The sequence below is a fragment of the Salmo trutta genome, chromosome 3 (genome assembly GCF_901001165.1).
Source record: "Salmo trutta chromosome 3, fSalTru1.1, whole genome shotgun sequence".
Classification (NCBI taxonomy): Eukaryota; Metazoa; Chordata; class Actinopteri; order Salmoniformes; family Salmonidae; genus Salmo; species Salmo trutta.
The window spans coordinates 50,039,408-50,060,337 of NC_042959.1; the positions used below are offsets into that span (position 1 = coordinate 50,039,408).

The 20,930-nt window shown below is 42.7% G+C and overlaps 1 protein-coding gene across 1 annotated transcript in view; it reads right to left on the minus strand.

Moving 5' to 3' along the window:
* Positions 1 to 20,930, minus strand: part of LOC115165450 (uncharacterized protein C1orf232-like) — a 44,614-nt gene that overhangs the window by 18,474 nt on the left and 5,210 nt on the right. The window contains exon 2 of the mRNA XM_029718579.1: positions 15,109 to 15,223. Within this exon, the coding sequence (XP_029574439.1) occupies positions 15,109 to 15,159 (51 nt within the window). The 5' untranslated portion in view covers positions 15,160 to 15,223. The remainder of the gene's footprint in view (positions 1 to 15,108; positions 15,224 to 20,930) is intronic.

Consider the following 20,930-nt stretch of genomic DNA (forward strand, 5'->3'; position numbering starts at 1 on the left):
CAGCTCTCTGGACCAAAAAGGAGGCAACTTGGCCCAGAACATAGGTATCGGCATCCAGTGAATGGCTGTAAATCCTTTGGGCCCACTTTTAGAGATCCCTGCTGCTGCTACTGCTGGCTGTCACATTTGGCTACTCACCCCGGGTGAACACAAACTGCATCTCTGCCTCTCCCTCGACATGCCATCCCTACACACGGGTCTGATCCGATGTCTCTCAGATGGCCATCTGCACCTGTCCCCTTCAAATGTGCTTTTTTAAATAAACCAGCGCTGGTGTGGAATAAATCACTCAAGGGAGAAGTGCCAGGGTGGAGAAAGGGCTAATATGTGCCTCTCAACTCTTCATCCTCATCAATGTACTTGCATCTGCAGTTGTTGGAGGAGAGGGTTTGTGTGGTGCAAATTCAGGTCTTTGTAGAACGACCAGGTGCTATGGAAGTGGATGACTTGATAGGAAATTGTGGGAAACAATATACATGCACCCAAACACACACACACACACACACACACACACACAGTTAAAGATCTACATCCTAGAATCACAGTATGCTGTAGTAATTACACTCCACAATACAAAACCCACCCAATCCCAGCAGACTATGTGCCTTTGTTTTCCCCCTTTGTCAGCAGTGAGGAAACCAGACTACTCAGCAATGTCAGTCTATGTCACTCATTTTGGGGAAAAGACTGACTGGCCTGGGGAGTGCTATATACTGCACAATGGTCATACAATGATCATTGCTTACTGCTGTCCTTCATTTTTATATAGAGTGGAATGTTGTTGTAGCGACAGATGTTAAGTGAGAAAGATCCTCAGTTTATGAAGCAATGTGAGTATTGCCACCCCAATGAAAGACTGTAATTGCATAATGAGGGGTTATGGCAAGTTGTGCTAACCACAACCACCTCAGCCATACAGTAATAAAAGGCATTGGTGCCACGGCCCAAATAGGCACAGCCTCCCAGGGGTGAAAAGGTTCTTAGTACTATTAGTAGAGACTACTGAGTCCCTGAATCTGCAGTATGTTAGATTCTACCACATGTACAGTATATACAGGTGAAGTTATACTCTATACCGACTCCTCTCTGAGCTTAATCTATTGCTTGCCTTTGCTCATGATCCAGATAAAATGTATATTGTAAATATATGTCCTGCAAGTATAATGTAAACCTTTCTGTAACTAGGCTGACAAGAAGTATAGGGTGTGGTTCCATTTGATCGTATTAACACAAATATAGGTCACATGTAGCAGGTGTGAGTGAGTACTACTGTCATGTCATAACTAAATCAACTGGATCCAGATCATTTCTACCCTACTGTAGAAACTAGGCTGCCTTCCTAAAGGGTATATGGACTATGTATGTACTCTATATGTCAGCTATTGAAAATGACATGTTTTAGTCAAGGGGGAAAGATCCAGGTTGTATCACAACCGGCCGTGATTCGGAATCCCATAGGGTGGCGCACAATTGGCCCAACGTCGTCCGGGTTTGGCCGGTGTATGCCGTCATTGTAAATAAGAATTTGTTCGGTATGGGGATTTTTTTTTTTTAAATGTATGAAATGAATGCATTCACTACTGTAAGTCGCTCTGGATAAGAGCGTCTGCTAAATGACTAAAATGTAAAAATGTTCTTAACTGACTTGCCTAGTTAAATAAAGGTGAAATACAAAAATAATTTTAAAAAACTGGCTTCGCTTATCTCCCTGGCAAGCCACGCCCTCCTCTCACTTTGCAGAGACTTTTCAGTGAACTCTGAACTGGGCTGGACAAAGCAAACTGTTGCTGCTGTAGACTAGAGAACTAAACAGGCAGAGAAACTGGTGAATGTAGCTATGTTCTTACAGTATGTTTTCATGTACAGTACCTGTCAAAGGTTTGGACACACCTACTCATTCAAGGGTTTTTCTTAATTTTTTACTATTTTCTATATTGTAGAATAACAGTGAAGACATCAAAACTATGAAATAACACATGGAATCATGTAGTAACCAAAAAAAAAAGTGGTAAACAAATCTCTTCAAAGTAGCCACCCTTTGCCTTGATGACAGCTTTGTGAGGTAGTCACCTAGAATGCATTTCAATTAACAGGTGTGCCTTGTTAAAAGTTAATTTGTGGAATTTCTTTCCTTCTTAATGCGTTGGAGCCAACAGGTTGTGTTTTGACAAGGTAGTGGTGGTATACAGAAGATAGCCCCATTTGGTAAAAGATCAAGTCCATATTATGGCAAGAACAGCTCAAATAAGCAAAGAGACATGACAGTCCATCATTACTTTAAGACATGGTCATTCAATCCGTAAAATGTAAAGAACTTTGAAAGTTTCTTCAAATGCAGTCGCAAAAACCATCAAGCGCTATGATGAAACTGGCTCTCATGAGAACCGTCACAGGAAAGGAAGACCCAGAGTTATTGCAGCCCAAATAAATGCTTCACAGAGTTCAAGTAACAGACACATCTCAACGTCAACTGTTCAGAGGAGACTGCGTGACTCAGGCCTTCATGGTCGAATTGCTGCAAAGAAACCACTACTAAAGGACACCAGTAAGAAGAAGAGACTTGCTTGGGCCAAGAAACACGAGCAATGGACATTAGACCGGTGGAAATCTGTCCTTTGGTCTGATGAGTCCAAATTGGAGATTTTTGGTTCCAACCGCAGCGTCTTTGTGAGACACAGAGTAGGTGAACGGATGATCTCCGCATGTGTGGTTCCCACCGTGAAGAATGGAGGAGGTGGGATGGTATGGGGGTGCTTTGCTGGTGACACGGTCTGTGATTTATTTAGAATTCAAGGCACACTTAACCAGCATGGATACCACTAGAGATGGTTTGGGATGAGTTGGACCGCAGAGTGAAGGAAAAGCAGCCAACATGTCCTCAGCATATGTGGGAACTCCTTCAAGACTGTTGGAAAAACATTCCAGTTAAGCTGGTTGAGAGAATGCCAAGAGTTTGCAAAGCTGTCATCAAGGCAAAGGGTGGCTACTTTGAAGAATCTAAAATATATTTTGATTTGTTTAACACTTTTTTAGTTACTACATGATTCTATATGTGTCATTTCATATTTTTGATGTCTTGACTATTATTCTACAATGTAGAAAATAGTCTAAATAAATAAAAACCCTTGAATGAGTAGGTGTGTCCAAACCTTTGACTGGTACTGTATATCAAATGTGTGTTTGTTAGAAAAATATATATGGGGGGGGGGGGGGAATAGGGAGAACATTTATTAAAATGCTTCTTGCGACCTAGTCTCCTCCTATGTAACCAAATAAAAACTGAAGAGGCTTCTTACACGAACCCATTGAGATTCACAAAAAGCCTCCAACATTCCTATCTACAGCGCAATGCTAATGACCCTACTTTGAAACAGGAATATAATTTGACTTTAACAAGCATGTCCAAAATAAACGGAATCTTAAAATGACTGCAAGCCACAATGATAAGACTGTGTTGATGCTATACTCAACATCCCTCCACTGGGAATTTGTGGAGAGTAAAATTCTCTAACCACTGTCTATCCCTGGCCCCGGCATCTATAGCCACAAGTTCTGACAAACAGTATTCCCAAAAAATCTGGCCTGCGAGCCAATCAACTGTTGCTTTAGCTCCCGTCGCGTCCAGCTGCGAAATGACAGGGCCTGTAAAAAAACATGGAATTGACCTACATTTCCTTGTATGGTTTTTATTATTATGAAGAGGTTTTAGTATGAATCAAGGTGTGAGCCCAGGTTTAAGAGAATAGACAGTGTGTACCTGACAGATGAAACTCATACCACTTTTATGACACCAGTCATAGCACCTTTGAGTGTTTCAATATCATTCATAACAACCTTCATAACGCATTTATTCAACATCATTCATAACGTATCCTCCCCCAGTAAAGTGTTACGTGTCACCTATTTAGGGTCGTTTGTAGACACGTGTATCTTAGAACAGCATCAAATGATGAATGACTGACTCTACTTTAAGTTTGCAAACTTTTTATATACTGTATCACTTGTTTATATATGAGCAGTCTAAGATGTCCCACAGTGTTGAGAGGAACTGAAGTCTTGTTCTTTGGGCAGAATTAAGAGCTGTTGTAGCAGATTATAGGGTGTTGTGGTTTGTCATGTCAGAGCGCTTCCTGATCAGGTTTAGCAACATCTCCTGGCAATGTCTCTCTGCCCCTTGTGTTTTCTCTCATTTCATGACATGTCTGTGGTGGAGGATTCATCTAAGGTTAGCTAAACCATACACAGATATCTGTGAAGTTATGGGAGGGTAAGCCAGATGGTCACTTTTAGTATGCTCATACTTAAATATCTCAGTGCATGAATTCTTACGAAGAAACAGGGAAACATTGTAAGAACATTTCCCAGCCCAACATTGACATAAGATGTTTGTCATGTGGAATTTTTGTTAAGGATGGGGTTATCCGTGCCAAAGATGACAACTGGCAAGACCCCATTCTGTCCTTAGGCCAATCTGGACTTAGTTTATTGTTGGGGTAGATTTACAGCTAACCAAGAATCACTTTTATAGCTCTTATCTTGATGATCTTGGGCTCCCAAGTGGCGCTGCGGTCTAACGCACTGCATCTCAGATCTTGAGGTGTCACTCCAGGATGTCTCACAACCAGCCGTGATTGGGAGTCCCATAGGGCGCGCACAATTGGCCCAGCATCGTCCGGGTTTAGCCGGTGTAGGCCGTCATTGTAAATAAGAATTTGTTCTTAACTGACTTGCCTAGTTAAATAAAAAAAATGCCCAGTACGCTTTCTTTTTCCAGTAACAGGTACCAGACAGTAGCTAACAGTAACAGGTTCCAGACAGTAGCTAACAGTAACAGGTACCAGACAGTAGCTAACAGTAACAGGTACCAGACAGTAGCAGGTACCAGACAGTAGCTAACAGTAACAGGTTCCAGACAGTAGCTAACAGTAACAGGTACCAGACAGTAGCTAACAGTAACAGGTTCCAGACAGTAACAGGTACCAGACAGTAACAGGTACCAGACAGTAGCTAACAGTAACAGGTTCCAGACAGTAGCTAACAGTAACAGGTACCAGACAGTAGCTAACAGTAACAGGTTCCAGACAGTAGCTAACAGTAGCTGGTACCAGACAGTAGCTAACGGTAACATGTACCAGACAGTAGCTAACAGTAACAGGTACCAGACAGTAGCAGGTACCAGACAGTAGTTAACAGTAACAGGTACTAAACAGTAGTTAACAGTAACAGGTTCCAGACAGTAGCTAACAGTAGCAGGTACCAGACAGTAGCTGGTACCAGACAGTAGCTAATGGTAACATGTACCAGACAGTAGCTAACAGTAACAGGTACCAGACAGTAGCAGGTACCAGACAGTAGCTAACGGTAACAGGTACCAGACAGTAGCAGGTACCAGACAGTAGCTAACGGTAACAGGTACCAGACAGTAGCTAACAGTAACAGGTACCAGACAGTAGCTAACAGTAACAGGTACCAGACAGTAGCAGGTACCAGAGAGTAGCACGTACCAGACAGTAGTTAACAGTAACAGGTACCAGACAGTAGCAGGTACCAGACAGTAGCTAACAGTAACAGGTACCAGACAGTAGCTAACGGTAACAGGTACCAGACAGTAGCAGGTACCAGACAGTAGCTGGTACCAGACAGTAGCTTACAGAAACAGGTACCAGACAGTAGCCTAACAAGTCTAAAAAGAAAAAGCTAAAAATATGTATACATTTACATACATGGTTCTAATAAAACCATGGAAAAACCATAACAGGCCATAAATAAACGAGAAAACAATGTTTGAGTCCGGAGAGATAAGCAGCTTTCACAAAATCCTGATGAAAAAGCAGTGATAGAGAGATGGTAAAAAAAAACAGCTCGATTATGAAGGGGAACATGCTGCCCTACATTAATGGCTCACCAGGCCAAAGGCTGCCATGGCAGAGGGTGGAAATGATCTAAGGGCAGTTTTTGTATTTCACCCGCTAATGTCAAGATTGGGGAGAGTGCACTGATCCTCGATCTGTGTCTTGGTAACGGAGTAACATTGGTGGGGATGCCATCAGGGTCGTATTCATTAGGGCCCACTGTAGCAAAACATTTTGCAACGGAAAACGAAAATGAGCATGTGTTATTGGACTAGTTTAGGTAGTCATTCTCCTTTTCTGTCCCTCTTCTTCACTTGGTGCCTGAAGAATAACATCCTTTAAGGACAAAGAGGGGCTCAGTTCAATATACTCCAGACAGAGTGGCAGACTGCAGTCACAACACTGGCAAACTGTCAACCCGGGCACTGACTAGCCCCACTTCTACCCCAACTCATTACATGCACCAGCCCGACACGTGCATCTTGCCGTCTTTTCAGCTCCACTACACTGCTGCTAGCAGTGGAGGCTGCTGAGGGGAGAACGGCTCATAATAATGGACGGAATTGAGCAAATTGAATGGCATCAAACACCTGGAAACCATGTGTTTGATACAATTTCACTGATTCCGCTCGTCATTACCACAAAGCTATTCTCCCCAATTAAGGTGCCATCAATGTGCTGTGGATGCTAGAGAGTGACCAGATGGGGTGAGGGTGCATATTTGTGAAAATAAAAAGGTCCTATAAAACATTTATAGAACAAACTCCTTTTGAGTGGTATTCATTTTGCAAGCCTTTTCACTGTCCCAGTAGCTATTAGTTAACTTCATCCATTTGTTTTAGCCAGGTTACAATTTTGAAATAAAAACTCAGGACTAGAATCAATGATCACAGATACAGAGGACTAGCAATACAACAAATAATTTAGTAGGGAAAGGGACAGGCCAACCCACTCAGGCACCACAAAGCATTTGCAGAAAACACATACCCTTTCCTCCATCCCATCTTTTGAGGTGGTGTATATGGTGCTTACACACATTGGTGCCAAAGAGGCTGGGCTAACAGAGGAAGACCGACACTTCATGAGCTAGACAGGCCCATTTGACATATTTATCATTTAGCAGACGCGCTTAACCAGAGTGACTTACAATTAGAGACGGCCTAGAGACACCCTTGTGGATTATTCAGTGTTGGCAGTACAAACCAAATTCCCCCAAAACTCTCTCCATACTTCTCATTCAAACTCCACTGCTCTGCTTGGGCAGAGTCTTTCACACAACTACAACAGTGAACAAACATTTGACGTTGCATACACAAAATCTATACCATTCAGGCATATGTCAATGTCTGGGGATAGTTACTTCATTTAGAAATAGTTCAACGTGTTGAATACAAACATAAGTGGATGCATTTCAATGATTGGATACAAACATAGGTGGATGCATTTTTCATAATGATCTTTGCACATTTTTCTTTTACCCCTTGGCTTCATGCGGTGGACAGTTTTAGCCAAAGCTAAGCCACTTTTACAGTGAAATCGGGGTTGAATTTACATACCTACAAACATCTACAAAGCCATTTCTGGAACCTTTTCTTACAAATCCCTTCCCTCAAGAATGGTTACAATTAGACCACTTTGTTCTCACTTCTCTCCTAAGTGCTATTCTTTGACCTCCTCCCTCCCTTATGGTTAAAAAGGAAACATGTTGGAGCATAATAGCAGTAGATGTTTCCCCAGCCCTGAATTTCTCCCCCACCAACCTGAACCTCATCCCTTTGTCTCTGCGGCTCATATCTGGGCTGATTTCTGTGACGCATCACCAGATAGCCAATGAGAACGCTTCTTTTAGGTTTGTTGTCCCAGGCTTGCGTCATGGAGACACCAAAGTGGTGTTTTTGCCCAGTGATGGGCGAGACAGGACGGTAGGGCGGAGGGGGAGGAGCTAGGGCCATGGGCAGAGGGGCACGTGTCACCCAACGAGGCATCGTCTCTGGCCTGTCACAAGGCATCACATCTGCCAGTGAGCGTCTGAGCGAGCAATGAGCATGCATTCTCTAGCTTTAGCTTTCGCCCCCGCCCTGACTCGTTAAGGAGGAATCGTGCAGAATAGCAGGGTCCAATCTGCCTTCTCTGGGCTTGCGATGAATAAACAAAGCGATTTTGGTGTGATCCCCAGTTGATCAAGCTATTCGCCTGACTGAAGATAATTCGGAGGGAAAGCGACAATATATAATAACAATATTTTGCTAAAAGAGTTAACAGTTCCATTATTGCTATTGGTGGCTTGGGCATAAACAACAGGGGCTAATCTATCAGACTGGTTTCTAAAAGAAAACCAAAACAATGACAATTCAGACTTCTCTATTATGTGACAGGTTAAACCTAAACTATTTGAACACAAATTCCTAACACTCAACATGGAACGTTATAACACAACACATACTTTCTCCTAGTTCTGACAAACATCACTTAAAAGCAAGCAAGCCAGCAAGCAATGATCCTTCGATCATAAAAACATTTGTTCAATATCTTTCTCCTTAATACTCACCATCCTAAACTTTAAGAGACAATGAGGAAATAAACTATTCCTCAGATCCATTGTGCCAACGCTTGATGGTGCCATTCAAACAATTTTACATTTCAGTCATTTAGCAGATGCTCTTCTCCAGAGCGACTTACAGTAGTGAATGCATACATTTCTTTCATACTGGCCCCCCGTGGGAGTCGAACCCACAACCCTGGCGTTGCAAACACCATGCTCTACCAACTGAGCCACATACTGACATTCTTCAGCATTCTTCAAAATAATCTGTATAAAGAACTGGACTGGTGATTCAACAAGCCATACACAAACAGCTTTCAACCCCTGTCTCTCTTATCTGAAGTCCTCACCAGTCACCACTACCCTATCCTCTCACCCTCCCGAACATGGCCATGCTATAAGTATCTCAGATGCATAGCTTCTATACAGTCTACCCAGCTATAGAAGAGAACATTCTGTAGAGATAACATGGAACAGACAAGGAGGGGCCTCAGAATGGCTGATGTTTAACTGGTGCATGAGTCTACCACCAATACTCAAATATACTGGGCTGGCAGGATCATAAAACATGGATTTTGTTTAGGAATTTGACCCTTTGTTTTCAATTTTTGCCTAAAATGACATACCCAAATCTAACTGCCTGTAGCTCAGGACCTGAAGCAAGGATATGCATATTCTTTTTTTAATTTTTTTTAATCATCTTTGAAATGCATGAGAAAGGCCAATATATGACTTAGGAATCTAGGCGCAATTTAGATTTTGGCCACTAGATGGCAGCAGTGTATGTGCAAAGGTTTAGGCTGATCCAATGAACCATTGCATTTCTGTTCAAAATGTTGCATCAAGACTGCCCAAATGTGCCTAATTGGCTTATTAATACTTTTTCAAGTTCATAACTGTGCACTCCCCTCAAATAATAGCATGGTATTCTTTCACTGTCATAGCTACTGTGAATTGGACAGTGCAGTTAGATTAACAAGAATTTAAGCTTTCTGCCCATATCAGATATGTCTATGTCCTGGGAAATGTTCTTGTTACTTACAATCTCATGCTAATCACATTAGGTTATGTTAACGCAACTGTCCCGCGGAGGGACACCGATCCTCTGTACACATTCTAAAATGAGTGCCATTGGAAAACACAGCAATTCAAATGTGTGACTGACAGTTACAGCAAAATATATGAACAAAATATAAACACAACATGTAAAGTGTTGGTCCCCATGTTTCATGAGCTGAAATAAAAGATCCCAGAAATGTTTCATATGCAAAGAAAGAATATTTGGGCACAACATTTGTTTACATCCCTGTTAGTAAGCATTGCTCCTTTGCCAAGATAATCCATCCACCTGACAGTTGTGGCATATCAAGAAGCTGGTTAAACAGCATGATCATTACACAGGCGCATCTTGTGCTGGGGACAATAAAAGGCCACTGAAATTAGCAGTTGTCACACAACACAATGCCACAGATGTCTCAAGTTTTGAGGGAGCGCGCAATTAGCATGCTGACTGCAGGAATGTCTACCAGAGCTGTTGCCAAAGAATTGAATATTAATTTCTCTACCATAAGCCGCCTCCAACGTCATTTTAGAGAATTTAGCAGTACGTCCAACCGATGTCACAACTGCAGACCACGTGTAACAACGCCAGCCCAGGACCTCCACATCCTGCTTCTTCACCTGCGGGATTGTCTGAGACCAGGCATCCGGACAGCTGATGAAACTGAGGACTGTGTCTGTCTGTAATAAAGCCCTTTGTGGGTGAAAACTCAATTCTGTTTAGCTGGCCCTGGCTCTCCAGTGGGTGGGCCAGTCTCCCAAGTGGATGGGCCTATGCCCTCCCAGGCCCACCCATGCCCAGCCATGTGAAAGCCATAGATTAGGAATTCATGAATTTATTTCAATTTACTGATTTCCTTATATGAACTGTAACTCAGTAAAATATTTGAAATTGTTGTTTTAATCTATACTGAACAAAAATAAAAACATTGCCCTGCGATTTTGCCACCACTGTTAAAGTGGTGCAGCAGGGGCTACGGATGAGGGCAGACTGGTACAGAGACCACAGACAGATACCCCAGTTATGAGGAAGATAACGGCTGTCTGGAGGCCTGAACACTTCCTGTTCTGTGCAGACGTCACGCTCCTGCAAACACCAGACACCCTATGATACAGGAAGTGGTGCTACGACACAGTCTAATATGCCAAATACAACCAAACAGCTATTGAGCTGAACTGGTGTGGCAACAGCGTCATTTCACAGAGAAATGTAGAGACTAAGAGAAGTTTCCCTTATTGAAAGATAATTATTGTGATAAAATGGAGCTTGTTCATGTCGGTTTTTCCAGAATTCCCAAACACCGTAAAATCATTACTAAACTGCCACTGTTCTTATCATTCAAGTCACAGCTTTATTTGATTTTTCTAAACATCACAGAAATATACATTCATGGTTATCATTCTTTAAAAAACTAAACGTGACAGTTTTAATGAAATCTTAAGTTATGTAGAGTTTAAAAGCTGCACACCCATGCAACGTTTACTGAAGTTAGAATATTCTGTGGTAACACCTAGTAGCTATTGCAGATCGAGTTCTTTAAAGAAAGCCACCTTTCATCTATTTAAGTTTAAATAAAGAATCTAGAAACATTGTGAGAAAAACAAAGTTGTTATTTGGATTAAGTGCCTTTTTTCGTAGATTTGGATAAGCAAGTTCCTAAAATGTTAAAATACTGCATTTCACTTGTACTGTTGTTTTTTTTCTGACATTAGCAGATTTTAAATATGTGTGGACTTATTGACCAGTTTGAGACTCCTCCTCCTCCACATCTAGCTCACATTGCTCACTTAAATTTTTTTAACAATAAGAAATGACAAAAACCTAAGAGGGTTACTTTCTCCCCACACTACAGGCCCGCCTTCAGTCATTACTAGATACATCTCAAATGCAGATAGCCTTCCCTTAAAAAAGAATTACTGTTCAGTTATTTTACACAGTCATATGCTTGGAGCACTAGCAAGTTTCACAGTACATTAGAATAATTAGTTTTGCATTTTTCTATCCTTTTTAGCTAAGAACAGTATTGATGGAATCTTGCACGCATGTACCTTGGCAATGACTAAAGCTCAGACCCAGCCTGACCATAGACAGCTGGTAGTACTTTTTACCCCCCCAAAACTTATCAGGACCACACGTACCCCACCGTTGGCCTCTTCCCCCCAATTGGTGTGAAAAATTAACAAGATACCCTTAAAAGCAGCAGCCCCCGAACTCTCCTCGCATTGAGAGGGATCCCAGTAAAACCCCAGTGTGTGAACGACGTGACTACGACTGATCGGTTGTGAAAAGGTGTTGTTCTGGACACCGACATCTCCACGTCTCCTCTCCACAACATCTCCGCGTTGGTTCGTCTTCTCTCCAGGTTCAAAGCGGACCGGTGCATGGGGGGGGGGGGGGGGGGGGGGGAATTCTTCAGGGTGTATGGGGATCTCTTCTCTTCTGGAGTCTCTGGACCTTCTCGGTCATCCGTTTGGCACTGTAGTAGGACAGGCTTAGGCCCATGATGGCCAGCATCATGGCTATCTGGTTGACCATGCGGTCCTGTGGCTGGGTCTGCACCTCACCCGCCACCTGTCTCTAGAGAAAACACACAAAAGGCAAAAAAAAAAATGAAAAAAAAAATGAGTGATCAATGCATGGGTTGGAGAACATATCTGAACCAAATCTGGAAAAACAAAACCAATGCCTAAATTTTGCCTAAGTCAAAGATTGTATAAAAAGATAATTGAATGTGACGAAACATGAAAATGTACAGAAATAAAGAGGTAAAAAGCTTCTTCCTTTCAAAAACGATACCAAAAACTCAACTTCCCCAACAACACCAGCGTTCCACATATCCACAGTGCCCTGTCATGTGCACAGGGTTGTGGTTAGAACAGTTATTAAACATTTAGAGGGCAAGGAAAGATTTTAGCAAAAAAGGGGGCACAATGTTCTTGGTACACGAGACCAAACTCCTTGCACACTATACCAAAGAGCAGGTGCAGAAAGTCCCCTCACATCAGCAGGGTGTGTGGACTCCGTACAATACAGTCCCCCTCTTTGCACTCCATTATCCCTGGAGGGCCTCAAAGCAAATAAGACAGGACTCCATTTTAAGCTCAGGCGTTTAGAGAGCACTGCCATATCTTCAGTGAAAAAGGCCTCTGGATACAGCCGCAAGATAGCAACTACACTACATGGCCAAAAGTATGTGGACGCCTGCTCGTCAAACATCTCACTCCAGAATTATGGGCATTAATATGCAGTTGGTCCCCCCTTTGCTGCGATAAAAGCATCCACACTTCTGGGAAGGCTTTCCACTAGATGTCGGAACATTGCTGCGGTGACTTGCTTCCATTCAGCAACAAGAGCATAAGAGAGGTCGTGCACTGATGTTTGGCGATTAGGCCTGGCTCGCCGTCGGCATTCCAATTCATTCCAAAGGTGTTTGATGGGGTTGAGGTCAGGCCAGTCAAGTATTCTACACCAATCTCGACAAACCATGTCTGTATGGACCTCGTTTTGTGCACGGCAGCATTATCAAGCTAGAACAGGAAAAGGGCCTTCCCCAAACTGTTGCCACAAAGAATCATCTAGAATGTCATTGTATGCTGTAGCATTAAGATCTCCGTTCACTGGAACTAAGGGGCCTAGCCCGAACCATGAAAAAAACAGCCCCAGACCATTATTCCTCCTCCCCCAAACTTTACAGTTGGCACTATGCGTTCGGGCAGGTAGTGTTCTCCTGGCATCTGCCAGATGAAGTGTGATTCATCACTCCAGAGAACGTGTTTCCACTGCTCCAGAGTCCAATGGTGGCGAGCTTTACACCACTCCAGCCGACACTTGGCATTACGCATGGTGATCTTAGGCTTGTGTGCGGCTGCTCGACCATGGAAACCCACTTCACGAAGCTCCCGACCAACAGCTATTGTGCGGACGTTGCTTCCAAGGGCAGTTTGGAACTCGGTAGTGAGCATTGCAATCGCTGACAGGCGATTTTTACACGCTATGAACTTCAGCCCTTGGCGGTCCTGTTTTGTGAGCTTTTGTGGCCTACCACTTTGCGGCTGAGCCGCTGTTGCTCCTAGACGTTTCCACTTCACAATAACAGCACTTACAGTTGACCGCGGCAGTTCTAGTAGGGCAGAAATTTGACAACCTGACTTGTTGGAAAGGTGGCATCCTATGACGGTGTCACATTGAAAGTCACAGAGCTCTTCAGTAAGGCCATTCTAACATTTGTCTATGGCTGTGTGCTCGATTTTATACACCTGTCAGCAACGGGTGTGGCTGAAATAGCCGAATCCACTAATTTGTGGGGGTGTCCATATACTTTTGTATCTATAGTGTATATATGGAAGTGGGATTGGAGAGGTCTGGGGCTCAGAGGGGTTGGGTTAAATGCGGAAGACACATTTCAGTTGAACTGACTAGGTTTTCCCACTTTCCCTTTCAATGAGGATGTTAGAGACATCTTTGATTGCCTATGCCCACCTGAAAGCAATCTCACTAATGGAGAGTATTGATTTAATAACCACATGGATAACTTATTGTATCTGGAAGCATTTTAACCATCATAAATCCAATCAAGTATGCAGAGAAGTCCTACAAAGAAAATCAATTGTCACAGCAACATGTGGAATTTTCCGTAACAGCGAGTCACTTTCTCCTAAAGTCTATACTGGGGTCTTTGTTGTCCGAATTTGTAAAAATAGCAGCGAAAACACTACACACAAATGACGACATGCTTCACATTCATGACTGTAAATGATTATTGCGGTGGAGGAGGAACAAAAGGGTGAGGAAATAATATCCCCAACATTAGCGTCGATGCTAATCATATCAGTGGCTTTGTTGATGAAAGCAGATTGTGGGTGTCAGATTGGGGGGGGGGGGGGGGGGGGCTACTATTGTACATCAGGCCCAGATTCCCGTCTGGCTGAATTCAACATGGACTGACCTATTAGTGTTGGTAATGCCGTTTTAACAACTGGTCACTTGCCTCGTTTAGAGTCTACAGTAGAACTCAGGCAAAAAGGGGGAAAACACTACTTACATTTTAAGAGGATTAGAGAGGCAGTGTTCATTAGCTTTCAGCTACTGGGTGTGAGCAGGGAAACCATGGCCTTGGAGTAACGCTCAAATACTCTGAAGTGGTCCATTTTTCATTTTGCTTACATCCACATCTGAGCCAAGGGGGAAGTTAAACCTTGTCACACTACCCTTACATTCCAAGTCAAGTGAATCATCTGAGCTGGCATTTCCTAAGTCAACAAGTACTCTATTGAAAAAAATTGGTCATTGCCATTATTGTTATTCAAGCCTAAAGATCAGCAAATACAAAACTGTTAAAGGGAGAATAGGAATTTCATTGACTGGGTGGGAGTGGATATGGTGCTCAGATTATTTATTTCTAATGCATCTGCAACTCTAGAACACAATACTGGTAATCAGTTTTTCTGAAATGGAATGATTTTTCAATTTTCAATTAAGTGTTGACGCTTCCATACATATGGGCTGCATCTTTACAGGATTCAGTGCTGACTCACTGTAACAAGTCATATCAATTAGTAGACAGAGAAGTGTCAATATATTTCCTGCCACATGAATTCATACAATATTAGGCACACCCAAAACCCCAATGAAAAGGTCATCAATAGTTTACAAACCTGTAGGAGGCGGAAGTATCCAGGGGTCAGTCTGCCCAGTCGGATGATCATGTCTGTAGTGGGTCTGGGGTTGGTTTCTTTGTGCAGTGTGTTGATGCAGCTCTGGTCTGGAGACCTGCAGAGAAAGAGATAATGGAGTCACTCCATCTGACCACTAAGCCAATAGGAAACCATGATTCATCCCATGTGTAGAGGCATACTGATGCCTCAATAAAAAGAGTGTTTTCAGAACCATCCAAGTAGAAGACCATAGCATCAAACTGAACTTTGTTAAACACTGATGGGGGAAAAAAGAAATGTGCTTAGAAATTAAACCAAAGCCTCTCCAAGTTTGATACCGGCGACAGACTGGCATAATGAGAAACGAGGCCGTTCTCTATGCTTGCAAATAAACTCAACCCATCAATGGCTTCGAGGAAGGGAACAGTTCTTGCCTGAGGCGAGGACTATGAACAAACCCAGTCTCCCTGATCCGGTCCAGTTCAGTCTAGTCTCGTTACAGACAAACCCATCCAGAAAAGAGTACTGTCGTCAGAACTAACATCTGGTCTGGTTTTGGACCTGACACCGTTTCTCAGAACCTTTAAAAAATGTTTTAATAATAATAATAATAATAATAATAATAATAATAATAATAATAATAATAATCTCAAATCAGCACGTCTGAACTAGATCTGACGAGGGCAACAATGCTGCTATTCACGAAGCCGTGAACTTGACCCGAAAAATGTTAAATTCATTCAGCCTCTGAAGATGATCACGTAATGAGTGGTCATCTTGATTATCATTATTCCAATTCAAGGAATTCCCTCCAAACACTAAATGCAGGACAATTTTCCAGATCATATTCAATTGTCATTGATGCACTTATTGAAGAAGCCAGTGACTGATATGGTGTATTCATATTGACTCCCTAATTGGAAAGAGCCAAATTCTAGCCTTTCAAGTGTTCAATTGTCCTTTTTCTGTACTTCCAACTGCTTGAGTGGATTGCTTTGAAGTACATTTCTGCGAGATGTGGAAAACTGAGCAATGGCGCTCCAACTCACAAGTCAAGTAAACAGGACCAGCTGTGGGGGGGACGACGACAACACCACCAAAGAGATCCTAATTAACTCATTATGCCATCTAAATGCATCTCTCCATGACCAATAACATGGGTCCTATGTCAAAGGTCACCAATCCGTGAACATCGCATCAACAACAACAATTTCACTGGGGAGGCAAGGGGAAAAGCTGGCAGTGTGCAGGGAAGGTAGAAACATGTGAGGGATTCATCTGCCAACCTGGTTGCGATTACACCCTTTTGTTCAGGCAAAAAAAGAGGAATGCACCAAAAACGACTTGAAATTTCGGGTTTCCGACTTGCTCCTGGGCAAAAAGCGGTCCGGAATGGAGTCGTAAAAAACAAAAAAAATGTTGGATCCTCCACACCTTCCACAGGCTCTGTAGTGGTAAAGATCCTGTAGCTGCTACTCCAACTGGCCAGTCTGAATTCCAACCACCGAGCGCCCAGCCAACCAAAGAGCACCTGGTAGTTTGGGTACCCAACAGAGTGACGGGAGACTGGAACTACGGAGAAAGCTTCTGCTTTATGCTCCGCCCTATTATATAGCCCAGTCTCACCCAACCAGATCTGCAGACTTGCCCAACACACACACACACAGCTGTCAAAATGCATCACTCTCTGTGGCTTGCGTTCTAACACACTCACGCCCAACCCTCCTCCCCACAATAGTAGAAGAACTCTGACCTGTCAGATAGTATTTGCTCATCCAGCCAACACAGAGAGAGAGAGAAAAAAAGTGCTCATAAGCTTAACAGCACACGTCTAAGGGAACATGTGTTAACGCATTGGATTATGTAACAACGTTGACCTGCCATCTTCATCTCCTCCAACAGTAGCAGAAATATCAGGATTTGCCTTCCAGAACTGACCACTCCTTGTTCATGTTGACTTGGAAGAACAACATTCACATTAGTGGGTCATTTCGCCTTTATGATTGTGGAGTCTGTGTTACATAAGCTCCTTCCATTTCACTGGGATAATATTTGCTGTTTCTCTTCCAGAAATCTTCCAAACAATGATGTAACCAATGTTTACTCCACCTAATCGTTGAGTCGTCACCAGAATCTTACTTTTAATTATTTTCATGGCTTCATTCCAATGTTGATGGACAATGACGTCACAACCTTGTAGTAGTATCCCATCATGCAAAGCTAGATCAATGTCCTTTTGGGCAATGCTATTTGATGTGTTCTATATCTTTGAAGGGTTCCTTCACTACAACTATCAAAGATGTGTTACTGCGGGGATTCATGGCCAATCACCTTGTGGCCAAGATCACACAGTAAACCAATCCAAAGCTTTCTTTAAATCTGTCAGCAAAGCAGGGGTCCGATAAACAACCTTAAAAATAATCTGATTGTTGAGTCTCCATTCAAATAATGCAATTAGGAGATTAAATTAAGTCAATCTTTGGTTTTGAACAGGTTCTCTGTCGACATTCTCAAAGCTAATAAAAAGAACATACCGATATCAATTTATCCAATGTAATTACACTTACAAAAAAAAATATATATATATAAATATAAAAAAAAAATAATAATAATAAAAAATAAAAAATAAAAATCAGGGACACTTGTCTGGTAAACCAATTTGGGGAATTGGAACTCTGGAATGTTTTGAGGTCTGGATATATGCTAAATCTATTAAAAATATATGAGTACAGTGAGAAGACATCCACCCTCATCAATACATCCTCTCAAATGACATGGCAATTCCCTGCCCTTTTGGGGTTCTGATCTTTTCAGTGAACATGGCTTCAGATCAACCTATAAAATGCCTGCCTAAGAACTGCTTTCAGACCAGGAAGAAAGGGATAGAGGCTGTGAAAACACACAAAAGGGGGATGGGTTGGGGAGAGAGAGCAAGAGCAGCAGCCCTCTGCAAAAAAAAAAAAACTCTCTCTCTCTCTCTCTCTCTCTCTCTCTGGGCTTTATTGGCATGGGAAACATATGTTAACATTGCCAAAGCAAGTGAAGATAAAAGTGAAATCAACAAAAATGAACAGTAAACATTACACTCACAGAAGTCCCAAAAGAAAAGACATTTCAAATGTCATATGTCTATATACTTCTGGCCCTTCTTTGGACACTGTGTTAACAACCCTCCAGACGAGCTTCAATGCCATACAACACTCCTTCCATGGCCTCCAACTGCTCCTAAATACAAGTAAAACTAAATGCATGCTCTTCAACCGATCGCTGCCTGCACCTGCCCGCCTGTCCAGCATCACTACTCTGGACGGTTCTGACTTAAAATATGTGGACAACTACAAATACCTAGGTGTCTGGTTAGACTGTAAACTCTCCTTCCAGACTCACATCAAACATCGCCAATCCAAAGTTAAAATCAAGAATTGGCTTCCTATTTCTCAACCAAGCATCCTTCACTCATGCTGCCAAACATACCCTCGTAAAACTGACCATCCTACCGATCCTCGACTTTGGCGATGTAATTTACAAAATAGCCTCCAATACCCTACTCAACAAACTGGATGCAGTCTATCACAGTGCCATCCGTTTTGTCACCAAAGCCCCATATACTACCCACCACTGCGACCTGTACGCTCTCGTTGGCTGGTCTTCGCTTCATAATCGTCGCCAAACCCACTGGCTCCAGGTCATCTACAAGACCCTGCTAGGTAAAGTCCCCCCTTATCTCCGCTCACTGGTCACCATAGCAGCACCCACCTGTAGCACGCGCTCCAGCAGGTATATCTCTCTGGTCACCCCCAAAGCCAATTCCTCCTTTGGCCGTCTCTTTCCAGTTCTCTGCTGCCAATGACTGGAACGAACTACAAAAATCTCTGAAACTGGAAACACTTATCTCCCTCACTAGCTTTAAGCACCAGCTGTCAGAGCAGCTCATAGATCACTGCACCTGTACATAGCCCATCTATAATTTAGCCCAAACAACTACCTCTTCCCCTACTGTATTTATTCATTTTATTTTGCTCCTTTGCACCCCATTATCTCTATTTCTACTTCGCACTTTCTTCTACTACAAATCTACCATTCCAGTGTTTTACTTGCTATATTGCATTTACTTTGCCACCATGGACTTTTTTGCCTTTTACCTCCCTTATCTCACCTCATTTGCTCACATTGTACAGACTTATTTTTCTACTGTGTTTGTTTTACTCCATGTGTAACTCTGTGTTGTTGTATGTGTCAAACTGCTTGCTTTATCTTGGCCAGCTCGCAATTGTAAATGAGAACTTGTTCTCAACTTGCCTACCTGGTTAAATAAAAGGTGAAATAAATAAATAAATATATATAGTGTTGTAACGATGTGCAAATAGTTCAAGTACAAAGGGGAAAATAAATAAACATATGGGTTGTATTTACAATGGTGTTTGTTCTTCACTGGTTGACCTTTTTGTGTGGCAATAGGTCACAAATCTTGCTGCTGTGATGGCCCACTGTGGTATTTCACCCAGTAAATAAGTGTCTCTAATCTGGTCATACATTTGGCAGGAGGTTAGTAAGTGCAGCTCAGTTTCCACCTCATTTTGTGAGCAGTGTGCACAGCCTGTCTTCTCTGGAGAGCCAGGTCTGCCCACGGCGGCCTTTCTCAATAGCAAGGCTATGCTCACCGAGTCTGTACATAGTCAAAGCGTTCTTTAAGTTTGGGTCACTCACAGTGGTCAGGTGTTCTGCCACTGTGTACTCTCTGTTTAGGACCAAATAACATTCTAGTTTGCTCTGTTTCTTTTTTAATTCTTTCCAATGTGTCAAGTAATAATTTCATGATTTGGTTGGGTCTGATTGGGTTGTGGTCCTGGGGCTCTGTGGGGGTCTGTTTGTTTGTGAACAGAGCCCCAGGACCAGCTTGCTTATGGGACTCTTCTCCAGGTTCATCTCTCTGTAGTTGATGGCTTTGTTATGGAAGGTTTGGGAATCGCTTCCTTTTAGGTGGTTGTAAAATTTAACAGCTCTTTTCTGGATTTTGATCATTAGCGGGTATCGGCCTAATTCTGTGTAACAGTGTAGGTTTCGTCCCTCTCTTCGCCCCAACCCGGGCTCGAACCAGGGACCCTTGCACACATCAACAACTGACACCCACGAAGCATCGTTACTCATCGCGCCACAAAAGCCGCGGCCCTTGCAACGCCTGCTTCAAGTCTCAGAGCGAGTGACGTCACTGATTGAAACGCTATTAGCGCGCACCACCGCTAACTAACTAGCCATTTCACATCGGTTACATCTGCATGCATTATTGTGCTTTACGTTGTAAACGGAGGATATTTCTGCAGAATTCAATCCCTCCCTCTGACACAGGAGCAGTAAAAATGTCCTTAGCCTTATGTTTCTGCTGCACCAGTCTCGTGAGCACATACAGCAAGCCCCCGAACTCACAGCCAATGACAGCCTTCTAGAGCTCCTTCCTCCCAACTCCCACAGAGTTGACATGTCAGTGAAAAAAAAAAAAGCAGGAAGGAGGGCGTGTGATGACAGTCAATCGTCAACTGGCATTGAGCCAGACATTGATTACGTTGCTTAATTAATGAAATGTAAAGATCACATAACGTATGATGCTTCCGGGAATCTCATATCAATACATTATCACCATATTATGCACTCTCGACTAGTGTGGGAGGGGGTGGATGGGGGACGTATAGTCTTATCGGAGATACAGCACCAGAAGTTAACCGGAGACCAACGTGTGAAGGGTTTTATCAGTTTAGTCCTGCAAAAGGTAAAACGTACGCATGACTAGATGGTATAGTTAATATATACAGTCCATGCATGCAACC